The sequence below is a fragment of the Leptinotarsa decemlineata genome, unplaced genomic scaffold (assembly GCF_025532065.1).
Source record: "Leptinotarsa decemlineata unplaced genomic scaffold, Ldec_3_MD MMD2_tig00000576_RagTag_RagTag, whole genome shotgun sequence".
Lineage (NCBI taxonomy): Eukaryota > Metazoa > Arthropoda > Insecta > Coleoptera > Chrysomelidae > Leptinotarsa > Leptinotarsa decemlineata.
In genome coordinates, this window is record NW_027412551.1 from 88,038 (window position 1) to 110,029 (window position 21,992).

Here is a 21,992-nt window from a genome sequence, read left to right on the forward strand (position 1 = left end):
GCTGTTGTTCAGGTGATGACTGACCAGTCATCACCCGAAGACGATTGTAGATACTAACAATCAAAACATCGTGAGCTAACGTGACTTGGAATCTCTCCACTTTTTATTTTTATTTTCTTATTCCTTTTCATTATTTTTATTTATTCAATTGTTCAATTTTTATTACTTGTATTTTATTTCACTATTATTTCATTTCAGGTTCATTTTGGTTAATATAATTCTTATTTTCAGCTATTCATTTTTAATTCTTCTTTTTTAGTTGTTTCAGGGATTTCAAATCATTTTATATAGTAGACAATGGAAGTACGAACTAGTGAAATTCATCACGAAACTTTGTCAATCACCTTCAAAGAAACGAATTATTTTTAACGTGTGCTTTCGCACACAGCAGTTCTGGAAAGAACTATCTCTCTAGGTAGTGTGAAAACACAGCACTAAACACTTTCACTAAGTCGTACTGCACTTCAAGTTACACTTCAAACTTTTACACTTTGATGTTCACTCTTCGGCGTCTCGATCGAACTGTATATATTGTGTACTATGGTACAGGTTTGCTATCGATAAATGTATGACGAAATGTGAAAAACCAAGAAAAATACTCAATAGAAATAACTGCGTAAACGCAAGCGAGACATAAGTGAAACCACCTATTGGTGTGACACCCAAGTCAACTTGTCAAGTTTTTATGTCAGTGTTGGTGGTTTGACCAATCAACCGAAAACTGTGGTGGCAGATATTTGGAAAGCTAACCTGGAATGTCATCGAAAAACGAATCCACATGTTTCTAGAAATTATATGACTTGGGTGTCACACCAATAGGTGGTCTCACTTATGTTTCGCTTGCGTTTACGCAGCTATTTTTATCAAGTACTTTCTTGGTTTTTCTCATTTTGTCTTCAATCGAGGACCGCCTACCCGGTATTGAATATTTTATTAACTAATTCTTATCCACCAAAATTTTTAAATAAATTGTTATATAATACTTCATCTAATATCATCAACATCAGAGAGAACAATAAAGCTGAAAATCCAAATTTCAAATACTTTTCCATTCCTTATGTCCCTGAATTGTCCAGCAAAATCATAAACGTATTTAAACAAGAACAGAATATAAAAATGTCACAAAGGAAAGTTAAACCCTTAACTGAACTACATTCAAAATTGAAAGATGAAGATCCGTTATTTGAAAAGTCACATGTAGTTTACGAAATTCCCTGCAACAATTGTGATGAGATATATATATATATATATATATATATATATATATATATATATATATATATATATATATATATATACAAACAAAAAACAATTTAAAAACCCGCATAGCTCTTCATAAAAGTAATTGAATAAATTTAAAACGAAATTCTTGTGCACTCACACAACACGTTCTAGATAATGATCATTCAACCAATTATACTAACACCAAAATTCTCCATTTCGAACCAGATTCAAATAAAAGGCAATTTCTGGAAATGACTGAAATCAAAATTAAAGAAAACAATATCAACAAAAAGGCAGACATCGACAACCTCAGCAAAATTTATTCATTTTTACTAACAAAAAATATTCATTTTTACTAACAAAAAATATAAATCTGAATACATCCTGTAATATTAACACAGTATAAATCACCATAATAAACGATAATGAAAAATTTGAAAAAGTATTTCACATTATTCAATGTCAAAAAGTTGTCATTTTGATGTTGAAGACTTCATTCGAAATTGAAATTTCCAAATTGAATATTCTCACATAGCACAGGTATTCTGTTTTATCCGTTATTATGTTATATATATATATATATATATATATATATATATATATATATATATATATATATATATATATATATATATATATATATATATATATATAAATCGATTCAATTCGTGAGGTTGCAGTCAATAGCTGGGCTGTTACAAAGAAAACTCTTTGTTATATGTCAAGCTTTCGGTATATTTCACACCTTCGTCAGGACAACTACAATAATAAGATTATATATCTTGTAAAAAATATATAAATATGGAGAACTTACTAACGTGAGAATAAAATATAAAATGGTTCAAAAACAGATAGAAAAACATTAATAAATGACAGTTAATAAAAATTTTGGCTGACAATGTCAAGTGGGAAAATTCTGAATGATACTCGAATTACTAGATTTTTTATTTTCTTTATCATATTTCAGTAGGTACGTGTAAATTTTGCTGAGACTATCAATATCAGTTCGTTTATTCATTGAATGTTCTTCGTTATTAATATGTATCATTTCCAAAAATATTCTTTTCGTTGTATTGGTTTCTCTATCTAAAATATTTGGATTTTCAAAATTCATTTTATGATCCTCCGAATTAACATGTTCTGTTAATGCACAAGAATTAACATTTCGTTTTATTAACTGTCATTTATTAATGTTTTTCTATCTGTTTTTGAACCATTTTATATTTTATTCTCACGTTAGTAAGTTCTCCATATTTATATATATTTTTTACAAGATATATAATCTTATTATTGTAGTTGTCCTGACGAAGGTGTGAAATATACCGAAAGCTTGACATATAACAAAGAGTTTTCTTTGTAACAGCCCAGCTATTGACTGCAACCTCACGAATTGAATCGATTTATAGTTAATCCAGTCACTAATTATTCTGTTATATATATATATATATATATATATATATATATATATGTATATATTTATTATGTCCTTTTTATATTACAGCCCTCGATAAAGCTAATAAACATTAGCGAAAGCTCGGGCAGCTGATAAGAGTAAATATTTATTCTAATCAGACCGAATCCCCGAAAAACTACTATTCTATATATACATACGGTCGTTACACTATCAATTATATATATATATATATATATATATATATATATATATATATATATATATATATATATATATATATATATATATATATATATATTGAATGATGCAACTCTAGGCTCTTTGAGAAGAGCCTTGATGAGTCACCCTTAAAACACACTCCCTTCCACTTCCTGAACTCAGATCGCCCGTTATTTATTTTTTGCTTCCATTTTTATCATATTCCTCTCCTTCTCTAATGGGTTTCATCCTACTATTTTTTTTTCACTTTTTACCATTTTTGGGAGTTCCTTCAAAACAACTTGTACATGTTTATGAAACGGTTAGGAAAGAGTCACTATAGTCCTGATCAAATTCGTTCAATGATACAAATGCTTCATGAACGTGTTGTATGAACATTTCTAGAATGCTGAAAAAATAAATGATAAGGAGATTGTTAGTTGGGATAGTACAGATGTGATTTCATCAATCCTCCATCGTTGTATTTCAAAATATGAACGATTCTATTTGAGAAGGTAAATTAAATAATCTGTGTGAATTATCATTTATGACTATAACACTAGGCATATAATATAAGAAATCGAGAATGATATACGCAGTTTTGATGCTCTACTGATATGGAAGAAGAAACTTTGAAAGAACCTGGGATTCAACCCGTGATACGAGCTTACCGTAAAAGATGGATTATTTTGATTATTTACATATCCTGTATATGCATTAGTACGTTTCAGTGGATCGAATATTCGATTATAACCAACATCGTCATGAAGTATTATCATGTGAGTGCAACTATGGTCGATTGGACATCTATATCTTTCATGATAATCTGGCCAATATTCATTTTTCCTGCATCATACATCATTGATAAAATGGTGAGTCACGAAAAATACTATTTCTCAAACTTATTTCTATATACTTATCAAAATTGGCAACTGAATAGACATAAATAACCACCCGGATTCAAAATATAAGTAATAACATTTTTTATTTTCAATGGGTTTCATTGAAAAAAAAAATATTGATGATGTATATAATGAACTAAAACCAGAAAAGTTATTCGGAAAGTCCTATGTAGGAGTTATCACACTACTCTCCTCAGCAATCTACGGTATTGATGAGATAAAAAAATTATAAAATCGTTGGGCGTAGTATTTTCATATTTATTCTACGATTCTATAATTTTCCTATCATTTTTTCTGATCATTATCGTATATTGCTGGAGAGAGTGGTTTGATGACTGCTGCCTAGGACCTTCCTGATTTCAATATATTATCTACATCATCATAATTTTTTTCCTGTGAAGTAGTTTAACATCAAAATTTGTTTTTACCTATTCAATTTTCAACTTTTCATTTTCAAATTTAGTTATTCAATTCTTCTCATTTTCTTTAATTCATTTAGTGCCTCAGTATTACAAGATTCATTTCCCATTATTGTGGTCTGACTCCTCAATACATTAACCTTCCAAAGACTTCACTCGACTCAGTGGCGTAGCGTGGGTATCGGCTGCCCGGGGCGAAAGACAATTCTGCTGCCCTCTTAATTAGGTATTTCAATGTAATGTATACTATACATATAATATAATTCTATATAATTATAGAGAACTTTTTGGCAACAATAGTCATCATTATTTTGCTTTATACAAGTAAGATTTTGAATAAAATAATGATAATAAACTTTTAAAACAAGCTTTTATTCAAGTGCCCTAAAAAGATCAAAATAAAATTCTAAATCACATAAACCACATTCATTTATGACTTCACAGAATTGAAATTATAATAAAAGCTTGTCGCGATAATTTCGATTTGTATTTGAAATTTTGTAATTAGGTTGGCACCTACTAAACTTGTAGGCAATTCATAATGTTTGTAATTCAATAAAAGTACCGTGAATGCTTAAAATGTGGAACTTCAACCTTGAATAACATTTTTGCACACAGGATTTATCGGGTTTGATATTTAAAATTTTATTTGAATTTCATCTGACTGAATATGTAGAGATTTCTTCTAGGCATCGCGACAAGCTTTTATTATAATTTCAATTCTGTAAAGTTATAAATGGATATGGTTGATGTGATTTAAAATTTTTATTTTGATCTTTTTAGGGCACTTAAATGAAAGCTTGTTTTGAAAGTTTTTTCACCATTATTTTATTTCATATTTTTTAGCTTCAATCGATAGTTATCGATCAATACGAAAGTCCATCTATAGAACAGAGAGTCCTTCAACAGAAAAACTTAAGGAACGGGGAGAAATATTATCAGGATAAACTATATTCTATAGAAGTAGGTAGGTACCTACTTCTCCGGCATACCTTATAGAAGAATTAGCTTGTTATATTTCTTAGTCTATTAATTTCATTGATGGCGTCATCATCACATGAAAGAGTCCCAGTTAATTTCGAACTGTCCAATTCTTCTATCAGAAGGCATTCTATTGATGTGACCCTACTTAAAGCCACGTACGCTTTGAACCCAAGTATACAACAGCGTGGTCAACCGTACTACCCTGCATTTTATGAACTGTACAAGCCCAGCATGAAACAATTGGCAACATTCTACGTTCAGCTTTATCATGACTGAATTTAGCTGGAAATTGCACAGATTTCGGTTGAATAACGTGGATCCCATCTTTGCCGAAGTCGATACGGACTGATGGAATGTATGTGTCATACATTTGTGCTCTCCGGAAACAGGGCCATATAATTTCTATTATATGACAGATGACACTATTCACTAGACCCTTAGACACATCAACATTGTATCACAACATCACCTTGACCCCCACAAATATTTCCAACTCTTTAGGTAACCCCCGTCTTGTTGTTATCAGATGGTAAAATATTATTTGAATCTATATCATCATTTTTTCTACGAATGCGTACACAAAATTTCGTGTCCCTGCTTTTTACCGCTGAGGAGATCTCTCGTACTGAGCCGATCCTGGCAGCAGCATCAAGTCACACTTATGATTAACATACATTGTCATTGGTTCTGGACCAGCATGCAATTTTAGGTCAATCGGATACCAGAAAGTGGGTCAAATTGAACTTGCAAGATTTGTTAACATATATACAAGTCTAGTAAAATAAAAGCTTTCAAATAAAATAATATATTTGTTTCACAATCACGTTTATCAATACAAAATTCTTACTTCAACCATTGATATAACAGGTACATAGGTATTATTTATTCGATAATCACTTTTTAATTAGAACTAGGATGATACTATTAAGTAATATTTGTATCTTTTTGAAGATTAATATAGGTAGGTATTTGTTGAGTTGAAAACAAAACCTTCGGCTTTGATTGAACATTTAAACATCAACTTTTCAAGAGCAAAGTCTTTTATTGCACCATCAATGTCTATAGCATCACACACCTCTTAATCAATAGACAAGATAGCCAAATTTGTTAGTCTTGGAGTACTCATTGTCGACCTTAAATAATTTTTGATTAATTTCAATGCATTAATTGATTTATTTTCGTTTCTGGGTTTGAAGGTCCAGTTGACTGATGAATTTGAGTTTAATGTAGAATCTGACGTCTCAGGAACAACACTTTTCACATTTTTAAGTGAAGCCCCTTCATTTGCTCTCAGCTCTTCTCTTATTTGATGCTAAAATGAAATAAAATAGTAATGATAAAAGTTAGAGTTACAAAAGAAAATATCGAACATTTCAAAAACTAGATATATTTTACAACACATCTATTTGTAGGCAAAAATATGTAAACCGTAATTGAGCAATTTCAAAAAAGTGTACTCTGATCTGAAATATGGTTTTCATTTCTTGTGTGTGTGTGTGATTTTTCAATTTTGATCACAGTATAAAAGGCAATAGAGTATATTTTCGTGATCGTAAAATGAGACACAATCGGAGGTCTCATGTTGCTACCTTCTTGTAGTTTCAAATTATTTAAAAATTAGCTATAGTACTTAGTAATTTCAATTTTTTAGTATCCAATACTATACAAATTTTGCAATTATTAACAATAACGATAGCCGAAGAAAATTGATTTCTAATAGTAAAACTTAGTGACATATTCAAGCAAAAAAAATTGAAACCCAGAACACTTCAACAAAACGTCCGCGCTGGTCTCTAATTAGTTTCACATTGAAACTAGAGGACCATCTCCCGATGAAGACGATATGTTGTTTTCTCATTTTGTGCCGAATTTTTTTTACGATTAGAAGATTTTTTGAGAAAAAGAGCGGTCACAAAACGGAATGTTCCGGTTGGCTGAAATTTAATTTTTAATTTACGATTTTAATTTCTATCTATTTTTGATATAAAATAATAATATTGATACTTCTAGCTGATAAACTCGACAGTGAGTAAAGCGGATGATCAAGCAGTTCAAACCGTAATTTGTGGATTTTCATCATGAAAACCGCTGAGGTGTGAAACGGTGCGTTGCCTTAGTGAAACAGGATTTTTTCCTTCTGCAAATGTGACTGATTTTCCGCAAGTTCTGTCTCCAGCTTGTCAAGTTATGATACTCAGTATGCACCTGTAATGGTTTTTAGTTTTTGAAGATAATCGATTAGAATATATCCTATGATTCAATATGTGTCAAACACCTTCTTTTGACACGATCATAACTTCTGTTTTCTCTCTTGTCATCCAGCATCATTTGGTAAATTTAGGCAATGTTTTCGTCGTTACTTGCAATTTTTGGACGTTTCGAACACTCATCATCTCCTCGGTCACGTTAAAATTCAGCTGCCCGAAATTTCACTGTGATAAATGATGGTTCAGAGCCCCAATACACATAATCCAACTTATTTTTGATTCGCATTGGCGTATTGCCTTGGACTGGTTGCCATAGACCTGGTCTACACAAATACAGATGCGATAACGTCTGTTATAGGCCACCAACCACTATTATTGCCCGTTCTTTGAAGAAAGAGTGCGTAAACGTAGCTTACAGAACAAATAATAGTCTAAGTAAATTTGATTAAAACAATAAGGACAAAACTTCGGTATCGGATAGATCAGCAGTATAAAAACTGACTTGTGACACATGTCCAAAACTGTATATTGGCCAAACCGGGAGAACATTTCTCCAAAGAACTAAAGAGCATAGAAGTAGTTCTATCAATAGAAAGGCCAATTTCACACTTGCAAACCACCTTTCAGCAGAAGGACATGAGGTTAATCATGAATACGATATGTTACATTTAGAAGAGAAGAGTTTGAAGCTCAATCTTCTAGAATATTTAGAAATCAATAGATTCAGGAATTCTGATAATTTACTGAATGATCAATTAGAATTGAATAACTCCTCGTTACTAAATATTTGTTCAAATGTAGAAACGGGAACATAAGCTCAGGTAATTTATTTCATCACAAACTTAGGTAAAAATCAGGTAGGTACTTGAAATGTAGGTAATTCAAATTTTAGAATATGATTTATTAATAATTGAATATGTAGAATATAGTTAGTAAAGATACGCCTAAAGAAGTCATTGTATATCGAAACACATGTTGCGTTTTTGCGAAGTCGTTTAGTGAAAATCGCACAATGAAGTGTTTTTTGAATACATTAGTGTTGCCTTTCAAAAACAAATATTTAATGACAGCTCGATAATCGATTTTGTCCCTTTTCATGAAAACACTCACATCAACTCACTCAAACGACAGTTACATAATAACTGCGCTTTCAAAATTGCTGAAACTTTGGTGAGTAACTGTCAACATCTGTTGAGGTCGGAAACTTTTCAGATCAACCTTATGGTTTTTGACTTGTTTTGAATAATATTCATCTCCACGAATATGTAGAATTATCCCGAGGATGGGGAATTTCGTCAAATGATATTCATTTCAACATCGCCATAGCTAACTCAACTTCAAATCTATACCAAAATATACAAAACCAATGAATCTGCATATTCGATGAATGGACAACTTCAAGAAGTTTAGCAAAAAATATTTGTAACTTGTGTACTCACAATAAAAATAATTCTGTAGTAAATGTTATGTTTGCAGACTTCGCACAGTGAAGGATCAAAAATAATCTGCTTTCGCTTTTATAGAACCGTAGATATCTTTTCAGCCTTCGAATAACAGGAATACGTATTGTTTCATATTTAAATTAGATAACAACTAAATAAATAACGAATACGTATCAGTTAAACACGTGAATCATCTCACTACAATGGACCAATTGAAACAATTGATCCAAGTCCTTTTTTAAATTTTTCATAGTACCGTTATTTAGGGATAGATAAGGAATGAAGAAAGGTTATTATTCAATGGAAAGAAGAAGTCTCTGAACACTAGTAATCACTACAGAGTGACTTTCATCACCAGAAGTAGCTGTGCCCAAATTTATTGGCCGTGGTCTGCAGGTTTTTATATCTGACGTTTCGTGTACGACTGCGGGAAATATCACCAAAGGAAATGAGGTACCGGACGAAGTGCTCTATTTGTTCTCGCAATGATTATTCCCTGAAGTTTTGAGAGAAAACTCTCGTCTTCAACTCCTCATCAACACGTTCGTATTCAATAAATTCAATCAATAAAAACTCACTAAGAAAAATATTAATATTTCATTCATTTATTCAATTTTCTTTAATTGCGATCATCATTCTCTTCATTTTACATTACTTCATATTCAAAAATCAGTATTATTATATTTTAAAGTTTTATAGCAGGTATTTATTCAGTTTCTCCAACTTTTGATTATTTGATTTTTTTGACTAACTCGTCTGAATATTTTGATTCAAGTATTTGCAATATTTCATTCATTTTCCTCCCACATTATAGATTCTTTGTACCTACCTATGTTTACCCTTCTCAGACGATACATGTCCGAATCTCTTACATTGAACATCAAAGCATCAGATACATGAACATGAATTAATCCCCCCCAGATATAGGAAAATCCTTGCTTGAAAAAGATCAAAACTTTGATGTTGAACCCAATTGATGCAATTGACTGAGAGGTGTTTTGTTATACAATAAATTCCTCAAGCGAGACTCATCTGATCAGTCTTGTAATGAAAATTTTCCAGTAATTTGTATCAGATATGTTGATATGAAATTTCTTGAATCTAGATCTCATCCATATTGGAATTAATTAATTTTATTAGATCCATCAATCAGGTTAGTCATGGGTCAAATTAATGCAAATGAAATCAAATAAAAAGTCAACGAGCAGATACCTATTTTCGTCATCCATCAATAGCCGTAGTTCACGAAACAGATCTCTATGAGTGAAAGACTGAAGATGTTTGTCAGAAGTGGAAATACAGGGTGTAACTAAATAGGTGTAAAACATTCAAGGAGGTGATTCCTCATCGAAAAAAAGATAGGATCTTTCATATAAAGGAATTTCATTGGAACATCCCTTGTTAAGATACAGCCCTTAAAGGGGGACATAAAATTTGTATAACAATTTTTTTCACGAGCACTAAAAAGTTACAATATTGAAATCAACCTGACGTTTCGTACTACCAAAAAGACACTTAGCCAGAAATGTATTTGGTTTACCCCATGGTTGTAAGGAGTGGAAAACACAACCCCTAAAATTTATTTCCTATGTAACTTTTTGTCCTCATATCTGTTCACCATTAAAAAATTTATTTCCGATAGCCTGTTTCATTCTAAACAAAAAATGTCTCTTTGGTTTTTTGCCCAAAATAAACCAGTTCGCAGTAAAAAATTATTTCACGAACAACTACAGAGATACATTGTCATGAATGCGAAAATACGAAACTAATCTATCTAGTAGGTCGCTATTAGCGATAGTGACAATTAAATTGGTATGACGCTGTCAGTTTGTGAATTTTCGAAATTGAATCAATACTAATTGTGTGTGGTTGTTCTGTTCTTAATTTGTTACTTCAATAATTCACTTGTTATTAAAATGGCATACACAATGATATGCATTACGTTTACGGTCTGTCGCAGGGGAATGGGTTAGAATCTTCTAGAAGATATTCTGAAATGTATCCTCAACGGCAGCATCCTTCACATAGAATATTTGCTCGACTTCATCAACGATTACGAAAATATGGTTCATTCGACATAAGAACGCAGGATTGTGGTCGCTAGAAAGATTGCTTTCCAGATGAATGTTGATCATATGACGGTATTTCAAATTTTACCATCTAAAACGAGTACAGGCACTGTTACCGCGAGACTTTCCGAACCGTCTTGAATTTTGCAATTGGATGCTGGAAATGATTAAAAGAAATTGTAACTTTCTGAAGACGATAGAATTCACAGACAAATGTAGTTTTTCTCGGGACAAGATTATTAATTTTCATAGTTACCACATATGGGCTGATGAAAACCCTCACGGTATTGTCGAAACTAACCATCAAGAACAGTTTTCTCTTAACATGTCTCCTCAATTAAATGGTGAGGCATACGTTTAATTTTTGAGAGAATTGCATCCAGTACTGCTGCCCTATTTGGGGCCATTTACAGCATTTGGTTTATCGTACTCCTGTTCGCGATGTAGAGGACTTAAGAGAACGCATCATCGATGCGTGCAGGGTAATCAGAGAGACTCCAGGAATACGTAGCTCAATGCGCCGACGTCTATATGCATGCGTAATGTCTGAAGGTAGACATATTGAACATTTACTATGATTTCTACATGTTGTGTGTTTTGTTATTAATAAATTAGTTTTGTTCATTACCCTTTAATAGTTTAATGCAGGTTCTAACTACAAAATAACAATGTATCTCTGTAGTCGTTCGTACAAAATTTTTTTGCTGCGAACTGGTTTATTTTGGGCAGAAAACCCAAGAGACATTTTTTGTTTAGAATGAAACAGGCTATCGGAAATAAATTTTTAAATGGTAAATAAATAAGAAGACAAAAAGGTACATTGGAAATGAATTTTAGGGGTTACGTTTTCCACCCCTTACAACCATGGGGTAAACCAAATAAATTACTGGCTAAGTTTCTTTTTGGTAGTACAAAACGTCAGGTCAATTTCAATATTGTAACTTTTTCAGTGCTTGTGAAAAAAAAAGTTATACACAAATTTTATGTACTCCCTTTGAGGGGCTGTATCTTAACAAGGGATGCTCTAATGAAGTTTCTTTATATGAAAGATCCTATTTTTTTTTTCGATGAGGAATCACCTCCTCAAATGTTTTACATTTTTTCAATTACACTCTGTATATGAATATACGGGGTGTAACTGATGAGAATAGCTTTGATAGTAAAAACAATGTCAGTGGTTAGGTTTCGTAATCACCTACAGAAAAAACTTTTTGAGGAGCAATGTTTGATTATTATATAAGTTCATATAATCACCATAAATTTTAGTTAATATGTCTTTCTTGAATCCCCTCTATATTTTCAATGACAATTATATAACTACATATCTTTGTGACTTTTTAAATCTTTATTTTTTAATGTTGATGTTTTTTTTATTTATTTTTATTTTTTTTATCGGGCTTTTTTTAACCATACTATTACTTTGTTGTTAGATTTCATACACATATGGTTAATGAAGGTGACTATTATTATTATTATTATATGTACCATACCATGATACTATGACTACATATATCGGGAGTTGTAATAGTGATTATTATTCCGAAGAGGTGCATTATGATATGCTCAAGGTTGCCCCTTTCCTCTCATGCAGACCTACGTCTTTGTAGGTTCGTGTGGCAGACGCCCAATAGTAAAACAACAACTAACCTGGCTAATGTCAAGCAGAGAGTTGAAGTGAAGCCAGCAAGCACCTGTGCAACTTCTTCGATTTGGAAGATTCATCACAAGTTATTATCCATTATGAAAAGCAGCTTGGTCAATCCGACCAAGCGATAGACCGGTTTCGAGGTGAATGCCTCATCATCAGTACCGGACATGGTCTCTTCAGAACGATGTGAACCGTCTTAGTACCACGACCAAACAAATATAATTCCAGTTAGTCATGAAATCTTTCTCCAGTTGATTCAGTGGGATGTTCACTACGCCACCTGCATACAGAGCCAAAAAAAAACTCCACAAGCATACTCCGAGGTGGGAGTCGAAATAATGATTAATATTTATTGTATGACGTCAAAACTCGCAGTCTATAGTTTCTGGATTTTTCACTCTTACACCCAAATTTATTTTCTGGTTCTACACGATACTAATAACGACTGATTTTACAGGGTTTAAGAGTTGCAGCTTTCATTGGGATTGTAACTACAGCTCTCGGTGCAGGTGTGAAGGTTTTATCTGTGGGTGAAGATTTGTTTTATGTGGTTGTTCTAGGGCAGACGATTGTATCCTTTTCCCAAACATTTCTATTGAATCTGCCATCCAAGCTGACTGTTGCATGGTTCAAATTTGAGGAGGTGAGATATAGTAGTTTGTATATAGATTGGGTGTATTTTGAAATCTTTTCAAAAATGGCTTGTGAAAAAAATGTGTAATGTGCATGGTAAAGAAGTTGTACTTAAAATTTCTCCACAAACGGGTAATTTTGTTTGGTACACAAGCACATTTGCTTCTGAAAACTTGACACATCAAATTTGAAATAAAATTTTTCATCTCACAGAGAAAAAAAACAAAGTGATGCAAGTGAGGAGACAAAAAAAGAAAGATTGTTGACCATATTTTTTCATAATGAGATTTCATAGCATTCTCTTTTTTTTTTCCAAACGTCAAATATGCATGACGTTATGTGACTAACATTTCAATACAATACTAAATTGAACGACAGTCATTTTTTGTACTGGACGGTTTTTACCGACCTTCTTTGGGTATCTTCACCTTCCACAATCTGGGAAATATTAAAATTGTTATGGAGAAAGGGCAAATTTTTTTGTTCATCCCGATGAGTTACTGCGTAAATTCAAAGCCTTTTTATCAGTAACTTGTCATATTTATTAATTTTGCCCATCAAGGAAAACTAACGAAATATACAATACTCATTCTAACGGCCGTCATTCTGCGGCCGTCTTCAAAATTGAACAAAATTTAAGTTATTACAAAGTTTCTCCTTTGCTGATTCTATTTATTCCCCAATTCCTTCGACAGTGGTCATAGAAGATTTGAAATATGAAATATTTCAAATCAATGTCTGTAAATATTAAAAAAAAATTGTTAGTGTATGCATAATAGTTTATAACACAGTCTGCCAAGTGTGATTGATCACTTGTGTTTGACTGGGTTAGTTGAATAAATTTTATATCCACTGAAATGAAAGGAATTGAAAATATGTATCAACAATATTGTTTTATCATATATAAGGGTGAAATAAATTATTTGTCGAATTGAATTATTTTGATGTGAGAACATTTTCAATTTTCTTAGTTTTCTTTGATATCCAATTGTGTAATGTGTATTAAATGCTGATGATCTCTTTTATTTTTCCGGGAAATTATATTGTAGATTTCACAATCAATACATAATAATATGGAATGTTGTTGCACTAAATTTAGAGTTCACTTAGCAATTCGAAAGAATTTATTGGTCTTTGATTTCAGTTGAAAACATTTTTTCATTCACAAGAAAGGTACTAATATTTTTTTATACATCCCAAGAACAACTGATATTATTTGTCAAAGATGTTGATGGAAAAATACCAGATGTTAATAATTATTAAGAAAATGACTCGAAGGTTTTGCTATGAAATACTCAACAGGTTTGAGTAAAGTGTTATCTGATTTATCAGGATCTGAAGCAGATTCATTCACTTCAATCACTTCAGTTTCTGTGATAGGTGACCAATATAAACTTTTGTTATCTGATTTCAAACACGAATATCCATTAACTTTCATCTTAAGTTATAAGAGATGCAATAATATGATTAGGCACCCATTTCAATCAAGTTTTATAAAATATTAAAATTATATCGGATGCTGAAAGTACCAAAGAAATAAAAATCTCGAATTCAATGATGTAAAATGTCAATTCAACTTGAGTGAAGCCAAAATCCATTGTGACCTATTTCGGCAATTAGAGGGGAAATAGGTTGATGTGGGTACTCGTTACAAACGATTCCATCTGTAAATTAGAAAAATTATAATTTTATTAATTAAAAAGCATGAGAGAAATTTAAAATTTCCGAGATTATTGAAAAAATTTGAGAGTTCTAAGTGATGGATTGTGAAAAATTATGATTCAATTTCAATTTGACTTGTAGTACCAGTTTGAACAGTGAGAATCCTGAGAGAGGATGAAATTGAAATACGTGAGTTCACTGATAAATATTTGGGGAATCTCAAAGAGCATCTAGAAAACGTTAGAAAGCTTATGGAAAACGTCGAAAAGCGTCCAGAAACTTTCAGAAAGCGTACAGTATAAGATAGAAAAAATTTAGGAAGTGTTCAGAAACAGGTCGGTAGCCAGGTGGTTTGATATGGGTGCTTTGTTCACTCACTCGAATTAACTGTCGTATTGGTTGGTGGTTAAAGCCCCAGTCTGAATGATCAATTTTTACTTGCTATTGTCCAACCTGTGTTAGGAATCACACGTTAAAAGGTGAGACCTCGTTAAACTTCAGCTCGCACAAGTTTCGACTTCTGAGGGTTGTCGTTCGTAGGGGTGCGACTGCTGTTTAACGAAAAAACAGATTTTTTTAGATCTAGATGCCTGCAAAATACGTCAAAATACATCCAAGACGGTAATCGGTTGGTCAGCATGGGAGTTGCGGTTTACTAAGCGAACCAACTGCTATGTATAACGGTGGTTCGAGCTCGCCGGTCGCAAGAGCTTTTTCTGCTGATTATCGCCCAACTCGTGCTTGAATCGCAGATTGAAAGAAAATAGCTCGTCAGTCCTTGGCTCGCACAAATTTCGATTTCTGACGGTTGGCTTTCTTTATCGGAAAAACATTTTTTTTCAAAAGATATCTTGGGAGTTCATCAAAAAATTAAAGTTGGTGTTCTTCCTAATTATTCATTAAATTTCATTGTGGGTTCCTTGTGAGTGATGGAATCGAAAAATGTGTTCAATTCTTTGATACTTTATTTCAAAATTATGAATATAATAATAATAATACGTCTTTATTATTTTCCACAAACAGCACATCTATAATAAAAAATGTTTTCAAAGAAAGTTGGAAAATAAAAAGCGAAGTTCATTTTCTCCAATGAAGCAATCACTCACTTCATCAGGAAAATGTTCCTTCACTTAACTCTCTAAAGCATATTTTTCCTCAATAATAATAAGGTAGTGAGTATAGACAATATATTTATATAGAATACATAAATCACAATGATAGCTATAGTAAGGAGAACAAGAGAACACTGGAAAGAGCTAGTTAAGATAAAACTGACTTCTATTATTTGAGTAGGAAATTTTTATAATTTGACGTAAAATTTGTAATACTGAGAATTTGCAAGAATTTAGGAACGGAGTTGCGCAACTAATAAATTAGTTATGTCTGAATGTTTCCATTTCAAATGACGGTGGGGATAAGAAACCTTCGAATCTCAAATTCAAGTTGTGTACATTCGTTCTGAATGTTATTTATAGAGAAATATAGGAATTTTTGTTAGGATAAATTGATGATATAATGAATTTGCATGATGAATTCAAGCAATTTGTGTGATATAACTTGAAACTTTTTTATGCCATATGTCACTCTGAAACACGAGTTTTGTTCTTTCTGGATTTTTTTACTGTAAACAGTAATCAGATTTGGACCATTTAACGAATCCGCAAAATTAAAATTTGACAAAACTAATATTTCATATATAATTATTTCAACACTTCTTGGAAAAAACTGACGGTTCCCATGAACCAAATTTAATGAGCTATAGGCACGTTGAATTAACTTATTGATATGTTTTTCGAATCTTAGATCTAAGTCCAAGATGACTCCTAAATTTTTAGCTTCATTTACTACAGTTAAAAAATCATCTTTGATTTTAAAGTTTATTTGCTGCATTTTAGCACAATTATATGCAGATCTGAACAACAATTATTCGATTTAGTACAGTTGATCAATAAGCAGTGATCAAAAGCTGAATCAATGAGGATCGCTAATTCCTGATTCATAATTTCACAAGCATTATCCACTAGTGAGGAAGGAAAACTGTAATAGATTTGGGTGCCATCTGTACAGACGTGAATCCTACATAACATCAGAGATTTGATCAAATTGAGAGTGTATATAGGAAATAGCAACGAGCACAGGATAGAGCCCTGAGGTACCCCTGATTTCAGTGTCAAATATTCATATCGGACCATTCCAATTTCTACACACTTGCTCCCTCTTGCTTAAATAATTTCGTAAATAGTGTCAAATGCTCTACTGAAGTCTAAAAGAACTAAAATTCTACATTGACCTTTATCGATGGGAGTAATAATATCATCTACAATATCAAGTAAAGCAGTACAGCTATGACCTTTTCGGAAGCCAGATTGAACAGTGGGCAGTAATGAGAAATTAGTCAAATTCTCTTTCATTTGTACTTCGATACTCCTTTCAAGAATCTTAGAAAGAATAGGTAAAATGTTTATCCCCCTAAGATCTGTGTATAATGTAGGGCGTTGATTTTTGGGCAAAACCCTCACTACAGCCTTCTCCGAACTAACAGGACGACACCATGTATCAGGCAAAAATTTATAATATGTGTGATATACGGAACAATAAGTGGGCAACATAGTTTGATTAGCGTAACATTTAACCCTACACAACCCATTGCAATTGATTTAATTTTACATATATTCTCATATACGAATGTGTCATATATTTCTTTCAACTCAGAAATAGGTGGTACAAAAATATATCATCAACATACTTACTTGCAGCAAGTTTTCAGGCATTTCAAACATCTAAATCTACTTCGTCGATGTAATCATCACGACATCAATGTGTTATTCATCCACTGCCATTCATAAATAAATTCGAAAATTATCAGTAACAGTAATTAACTTTTTCCAATGTAGGTGTCAACGGCATGTTCTCTTGGTATAATGGGTTCGATATTGGGGGTTGCTTTCAGCTTTTACGTTCCTCCGATATTAGTGAAAGATAGCGATAATTTGGATGACATCGCCGCAGATCTCAGGGTGATGTGTTGGAGTGTCTTTCTAGTCTCAATGCCATTAGTTCTCATCGTATATTTCTGTAAGTATATAAAGACAGAAAGTTCGAAATGATTCGTTACTTAGAGCAAATAGGGTTGCACAAAAAAGCTCTTTTTTCTGTAATTAGAAATCGAATAACTTAGCTTTTGTACCTTCTTTTCACCTCCCTACCTAGACAGCACGATTATCATTTTGGGAGCAATGAGGGACAACGTTCCGTAGTATATCAGTGTGTGTTACAAGGCAATGAAAAACTGATAAATTCGTTCAGATCAGTCTCAACCACCTACACTGTAGGTTAATGGACTGACACCTATCAGAAAACAACGCCTTTCCTGGCTAACACCACGAAAGGCGTTGAATTTTATCCGACAGGTGTCAGTGCAGAATTCTTCACTGAAGTTATTCTTGTATATGCTGTTGGCGATACAACTGCCGCAATAGATTTTCAATTACTGGAACACACTTGCAGACCGGTTTTGGGCTGTTTGGCCAGTGCAAGGTGGTGTCTATCATCAACATAAAATCCGATAATTGACAATGACGATGACAAACCTGTTGTTTGTTGTCCGCTTCAGCCTGGTTCGAGGAATGATACTCTGAAGGAATTCGATTTTCAATTATCGGAAATCGTCGATTTCATTTTGATGATAGACACTACTTTGCACTGACGAAAGCGCGATACCCCGAAAGCGGTCTGCAAGTGAGTTCCAATAATTGAAAATCTATTGCGGCAGTTGTATGAAGGAATAACTTCAGTAAAGGATCCTGCACCGACACCTGTCGGATATAATCCAATGTCTTTCCTGGTATTAGCCAGGGTAGTAGTTGTTTTCTGATAAGTACAATCGAAGACGATCGTAGATACCAACAATCGAAACGTCGTGAACTAACGTGGCTTGGAATCTCTTAACTTTGTATTTTTATTTTCTTTTTTCATTTCTTTATTTTTATTTAATTTTTGTTCAATTGTTTTATTTTTACTTGTATTTTATTTCACTCTTATTTCATTTCAGGTTTTTTCTTAAAATAATTTTTATTTTCATCTTTTCATTTTTTAATTCTTCTCTTTCAGGTGTCTCAGGGATTTCAAATCATTTTATATATGAGACAATGGAAGTCCGAACTAGTGAAATTCATCATGAAACATTGTCAATCACCTTCAAATAAATGTTCCTTTAGATGGTTTCAAGTATGCCCACTGACTATATGTGAAAAGTTCTTTCCTTATAATTGTTTTTGTATTCGTGAAAATTTTCAGCGTTTTGAAGGAAAAGTGAGGATTCCTTCGAAATTAGTTCCAATGAGAAGTGAAAATGTAATTGAATGTTGGAAGTACTTTCAATGTACTTGATTTTCAAGTACCTATTCAATACAACAGAATAGCAGAATATTAAGATGAAAAATCCACCCAAGCCAACAATAATATCGTAGTGGAGTTTTTGAAAAACATAAGTATTTTCAACACGATTGAACTCTCGCGGAATGATTTCCTGGGTCAATCATTAAAAATCAGTTATAACTTTTTCATTTGATTTCCAACACAACATTAAAATTTTCTCATGTATTTCTGAATCACATTTTTCATATATATTATTCAAGTTCCTGTTTATTATTCTTTCAGATTTTCCTAAAGAACCTGTTCATCCACCAAGTATAGCCATGTTCGAAGAAAGAATCAATAAAAAGCACATAACTTTTTCTATATTCGTGAAATCAATTAAAATTCTGATAAAAAACAAATTCTTCCTTTTACACCTGGTAGCATTCGGATGTAATTACGGCGTATATTCAGTCATTGGAACACTCCTGAATCAAATTGTATTGAATTACTTCCCGGTAAGTCTTTCATTATTCATTATATTTTAAGAATAGTTACACTTATATATTATTATCCAGTTTGGATTGAAACCTTTTTGGCTTTCCAAAATATAATCTCCAAAGGAAATAATAAGTTCAATATTGTAACGAATCTGAAGCCGGCCCTGACCAATATCTCAGCCAGCAAACACATGACTCATTGCGAACCACCGCGAAAGGTATAGATGAGTGTCGAAACCCCCAGAGAGATCTGGAGCGATCTTTGCCGATATGAAAAGGCCGCTTCTAGTCGATAGCGGCAGTCTGTATTCAGTGTTGAGTGTTGAATATAAATTAGTTGTGATAGTGAAATATTGTTAGAAATAAATTTGTGAAAGACACTTAATTCATTAATTCGTTACAATTGGTGATCAGAAGTGGATTTTTAAAATAAATTTGTGAGCGCTTGGTGGACACTCTTTGTATTACGTTGAAATTGACTATAAGACTTATTTGTTCTCATAGAGACTGGCGATTCATTGTGTTTCGCGAAGTGGACAGTACCGGACTACGGAAAAATAAACCTTTTTTCGCGAAAAATAGACTTGTGAAAATAAAGTGTTTCGGACCCGATTAAAATAAGTGGACATATTCAATTTTGTGGAAAATAGACAATAAGAGACAAAATGTGTTCGAGGAAAGTGTGCCTAGTGGACTTGAAAGTCGCCGAATTGAAGCAAGAATTGGAGGAGAGAGAGCTAGATTTTTCCGAAAATAAATCAGTACTCCAAAAGAGACTATGGGATAACTTGATTGAATCAGGAGAAGATTTCGAAACATATTTATTCGAAGTTTTTGGGGCTGATTTGAGTTCAATAATGACTTCAACAAAATTCGGTGAGTCTGGAGGAGAAGCTTCTGGAATATTCGAAGTGCCTGGAGGCGGAGCTTTTGGAAAATTCGAAATATTTGGAAGATGAATTTGTAGAGAATTCGAATAGCTTGGAGGAGAAGCTTCTAGAAAATGCAGAAGGCTTAAAGAAAGAACTTTGTGGTGTGGCGAGTCTACTAGAAGAAAGAATAGGTACCATCAAGACAGAGATATACAAAATCAGAGGTGAGATCAAAGATAAAATCGAGGCAGAAATGAAGAGAATGAAAGAAAAATTAGGCGACGAAATCAAAGACGTATTTGAGACAGAAATCAGCAAGATGAAGGAAACAATTAACAAGTAAAACCAAATCGTTAGTTCTGCCCACCCCACAGAAACGATTACCAATAACTCAATTCCGGAACTGAAAGATGTTAAAGTCAGTCCTGGACCAGATAAGCTCTCCTTGAAGCCGCCCCAGTTCGACGAAAAAACATCTTGGGCAAATTATCGCCGACAATTTGAAGCTGCGGTCAGAGCCAATGGATGGAATGTAGGAGAAAAGGTGGTAGCATTAACATTGTCGTTGCTTAGAGAAGCAACGAATATTCTGCAAACCCTCACGGCTCAGGAACAGGAAGACTATGACCAAATTGTAAAGCATCTTGAGCTGCGGTATGGACAGGCCCACCTAGAGCACGTTTACTATTCACAGATGAAGAACCGCTGCCAGAAATCAGGAGAATCCCTACAGGAGTTCGAAGCCGACATAGCTCGATTGATCCGTCTGGTATATCCTGCGACACCCGAAAATGTAATGGAGCGGTTAGCAGTTCAGGCATCCTTGGATGGACTTCACGACCAAGAAACGAAGCAGGTTTTGACGTTAGCTCATCCCAAACATCTCGTGGATGTACTGGGAAGCGCTCTGGAGTTTGAGGCTGCAAAACAATCCTGCAAGAGTCAGAGCAAAGTTCGAGTTATCGAGGGAGATGGACAAGTGCCTGCGGATATTGAGGCCACCATCAGAAAAGTAATGAAAGAAATGTTGCCTGAGAGAAAACAAATGAAATGATGGAACTGTAGGAAAATTGGACATGTGCGTAGCAAATGTCCAGCTTTCAAAGAATCGGCACCAAATCAGGAAAACTAGAGAAGGTCGATGAGAAGGGCCAATAGTCGGCCTGTACCCAACAAGCCCCCGTAAAAAACGCATATGTTGCCGTTCTCCAACGACAAGACAAAGGTGTTTTCTTAGACGGCCTCATCAACAACGAGCCTTGCACCATGCTGCTAGATACAGGTGCAACGAGAACCATTCTTGGGCCAACTTTTGCCAAAACACCGGCAAGAATTGAACCGTCAAGCTGGAAGCTACGCACAGCAACATGATGAATTCCAGAGGGTTCGAGCTGAATTTCGAAGACGGCGTCCTACGTGTCGGCGGAGAAGAGCTGGTGCTTCATGGAAAAAGCAAAGAGAC

General features: G+C 33.3%; 1 protein-coding gene and 1 long non-coding RNA gene across 5 annotated transcripts in view; one reads left to right on the forward strand and one right to left on the reverse strand.

Annotated features, from left to right (window-relative positions):
• Nucleotides 1-3,366: 3,366 nt before the first annotated feature.
• The window catches only part of LOC111512918 (choline/ethanolamine transporter flvcr2b), a 37,200-nt gene continuing 18,574 nt past the window's right edge, over nt 3,367-21,992 (forward strand). Inside the window, exons 1-5 of one of the 4 annotated variants that reach the window (XM_074174264.1) lie at nt 3,367-3,615; nt 12,965-13,016; nt 13,068-13,150; nt 17,697-17,877; nt 19,462-19,676. In XM_074174264.1, the coding sequence (XP_074030365.1) occupies nt 3,454-3,615; nt 12,965-13,016; nt 13,068-13,150; nt 17,697-17,877; nt 19,462-19,676 (693 nt within the window). In that variant the 5' untranslated portion in view covers nt 3,367-3,453. Of the gene's footprint in view, nt 3,709-12,964; nt 13,151-17,696; nt 17,878-19,461; nt 19,677-21,992 lie in introns of all 4 variants that reach the window. The other 3 variants (XM_074174262.1, XM_074174263.1, XM_074174261.1) reach the window with 3 other exon arrangements.
• Nucleotides 5,931-9,005, reverse strand: LOC111512920 (uncharacterized). The gene is made up of 2 exons (XR_002723139.2): nt 8,788-9,005; nt 5,931-6,453 (listed from the first exon to the last, which is right to left on the reverse strand). It is a non-coding gene; the product is annotated as an uncharacterized lncRNA (long non-coding RNA).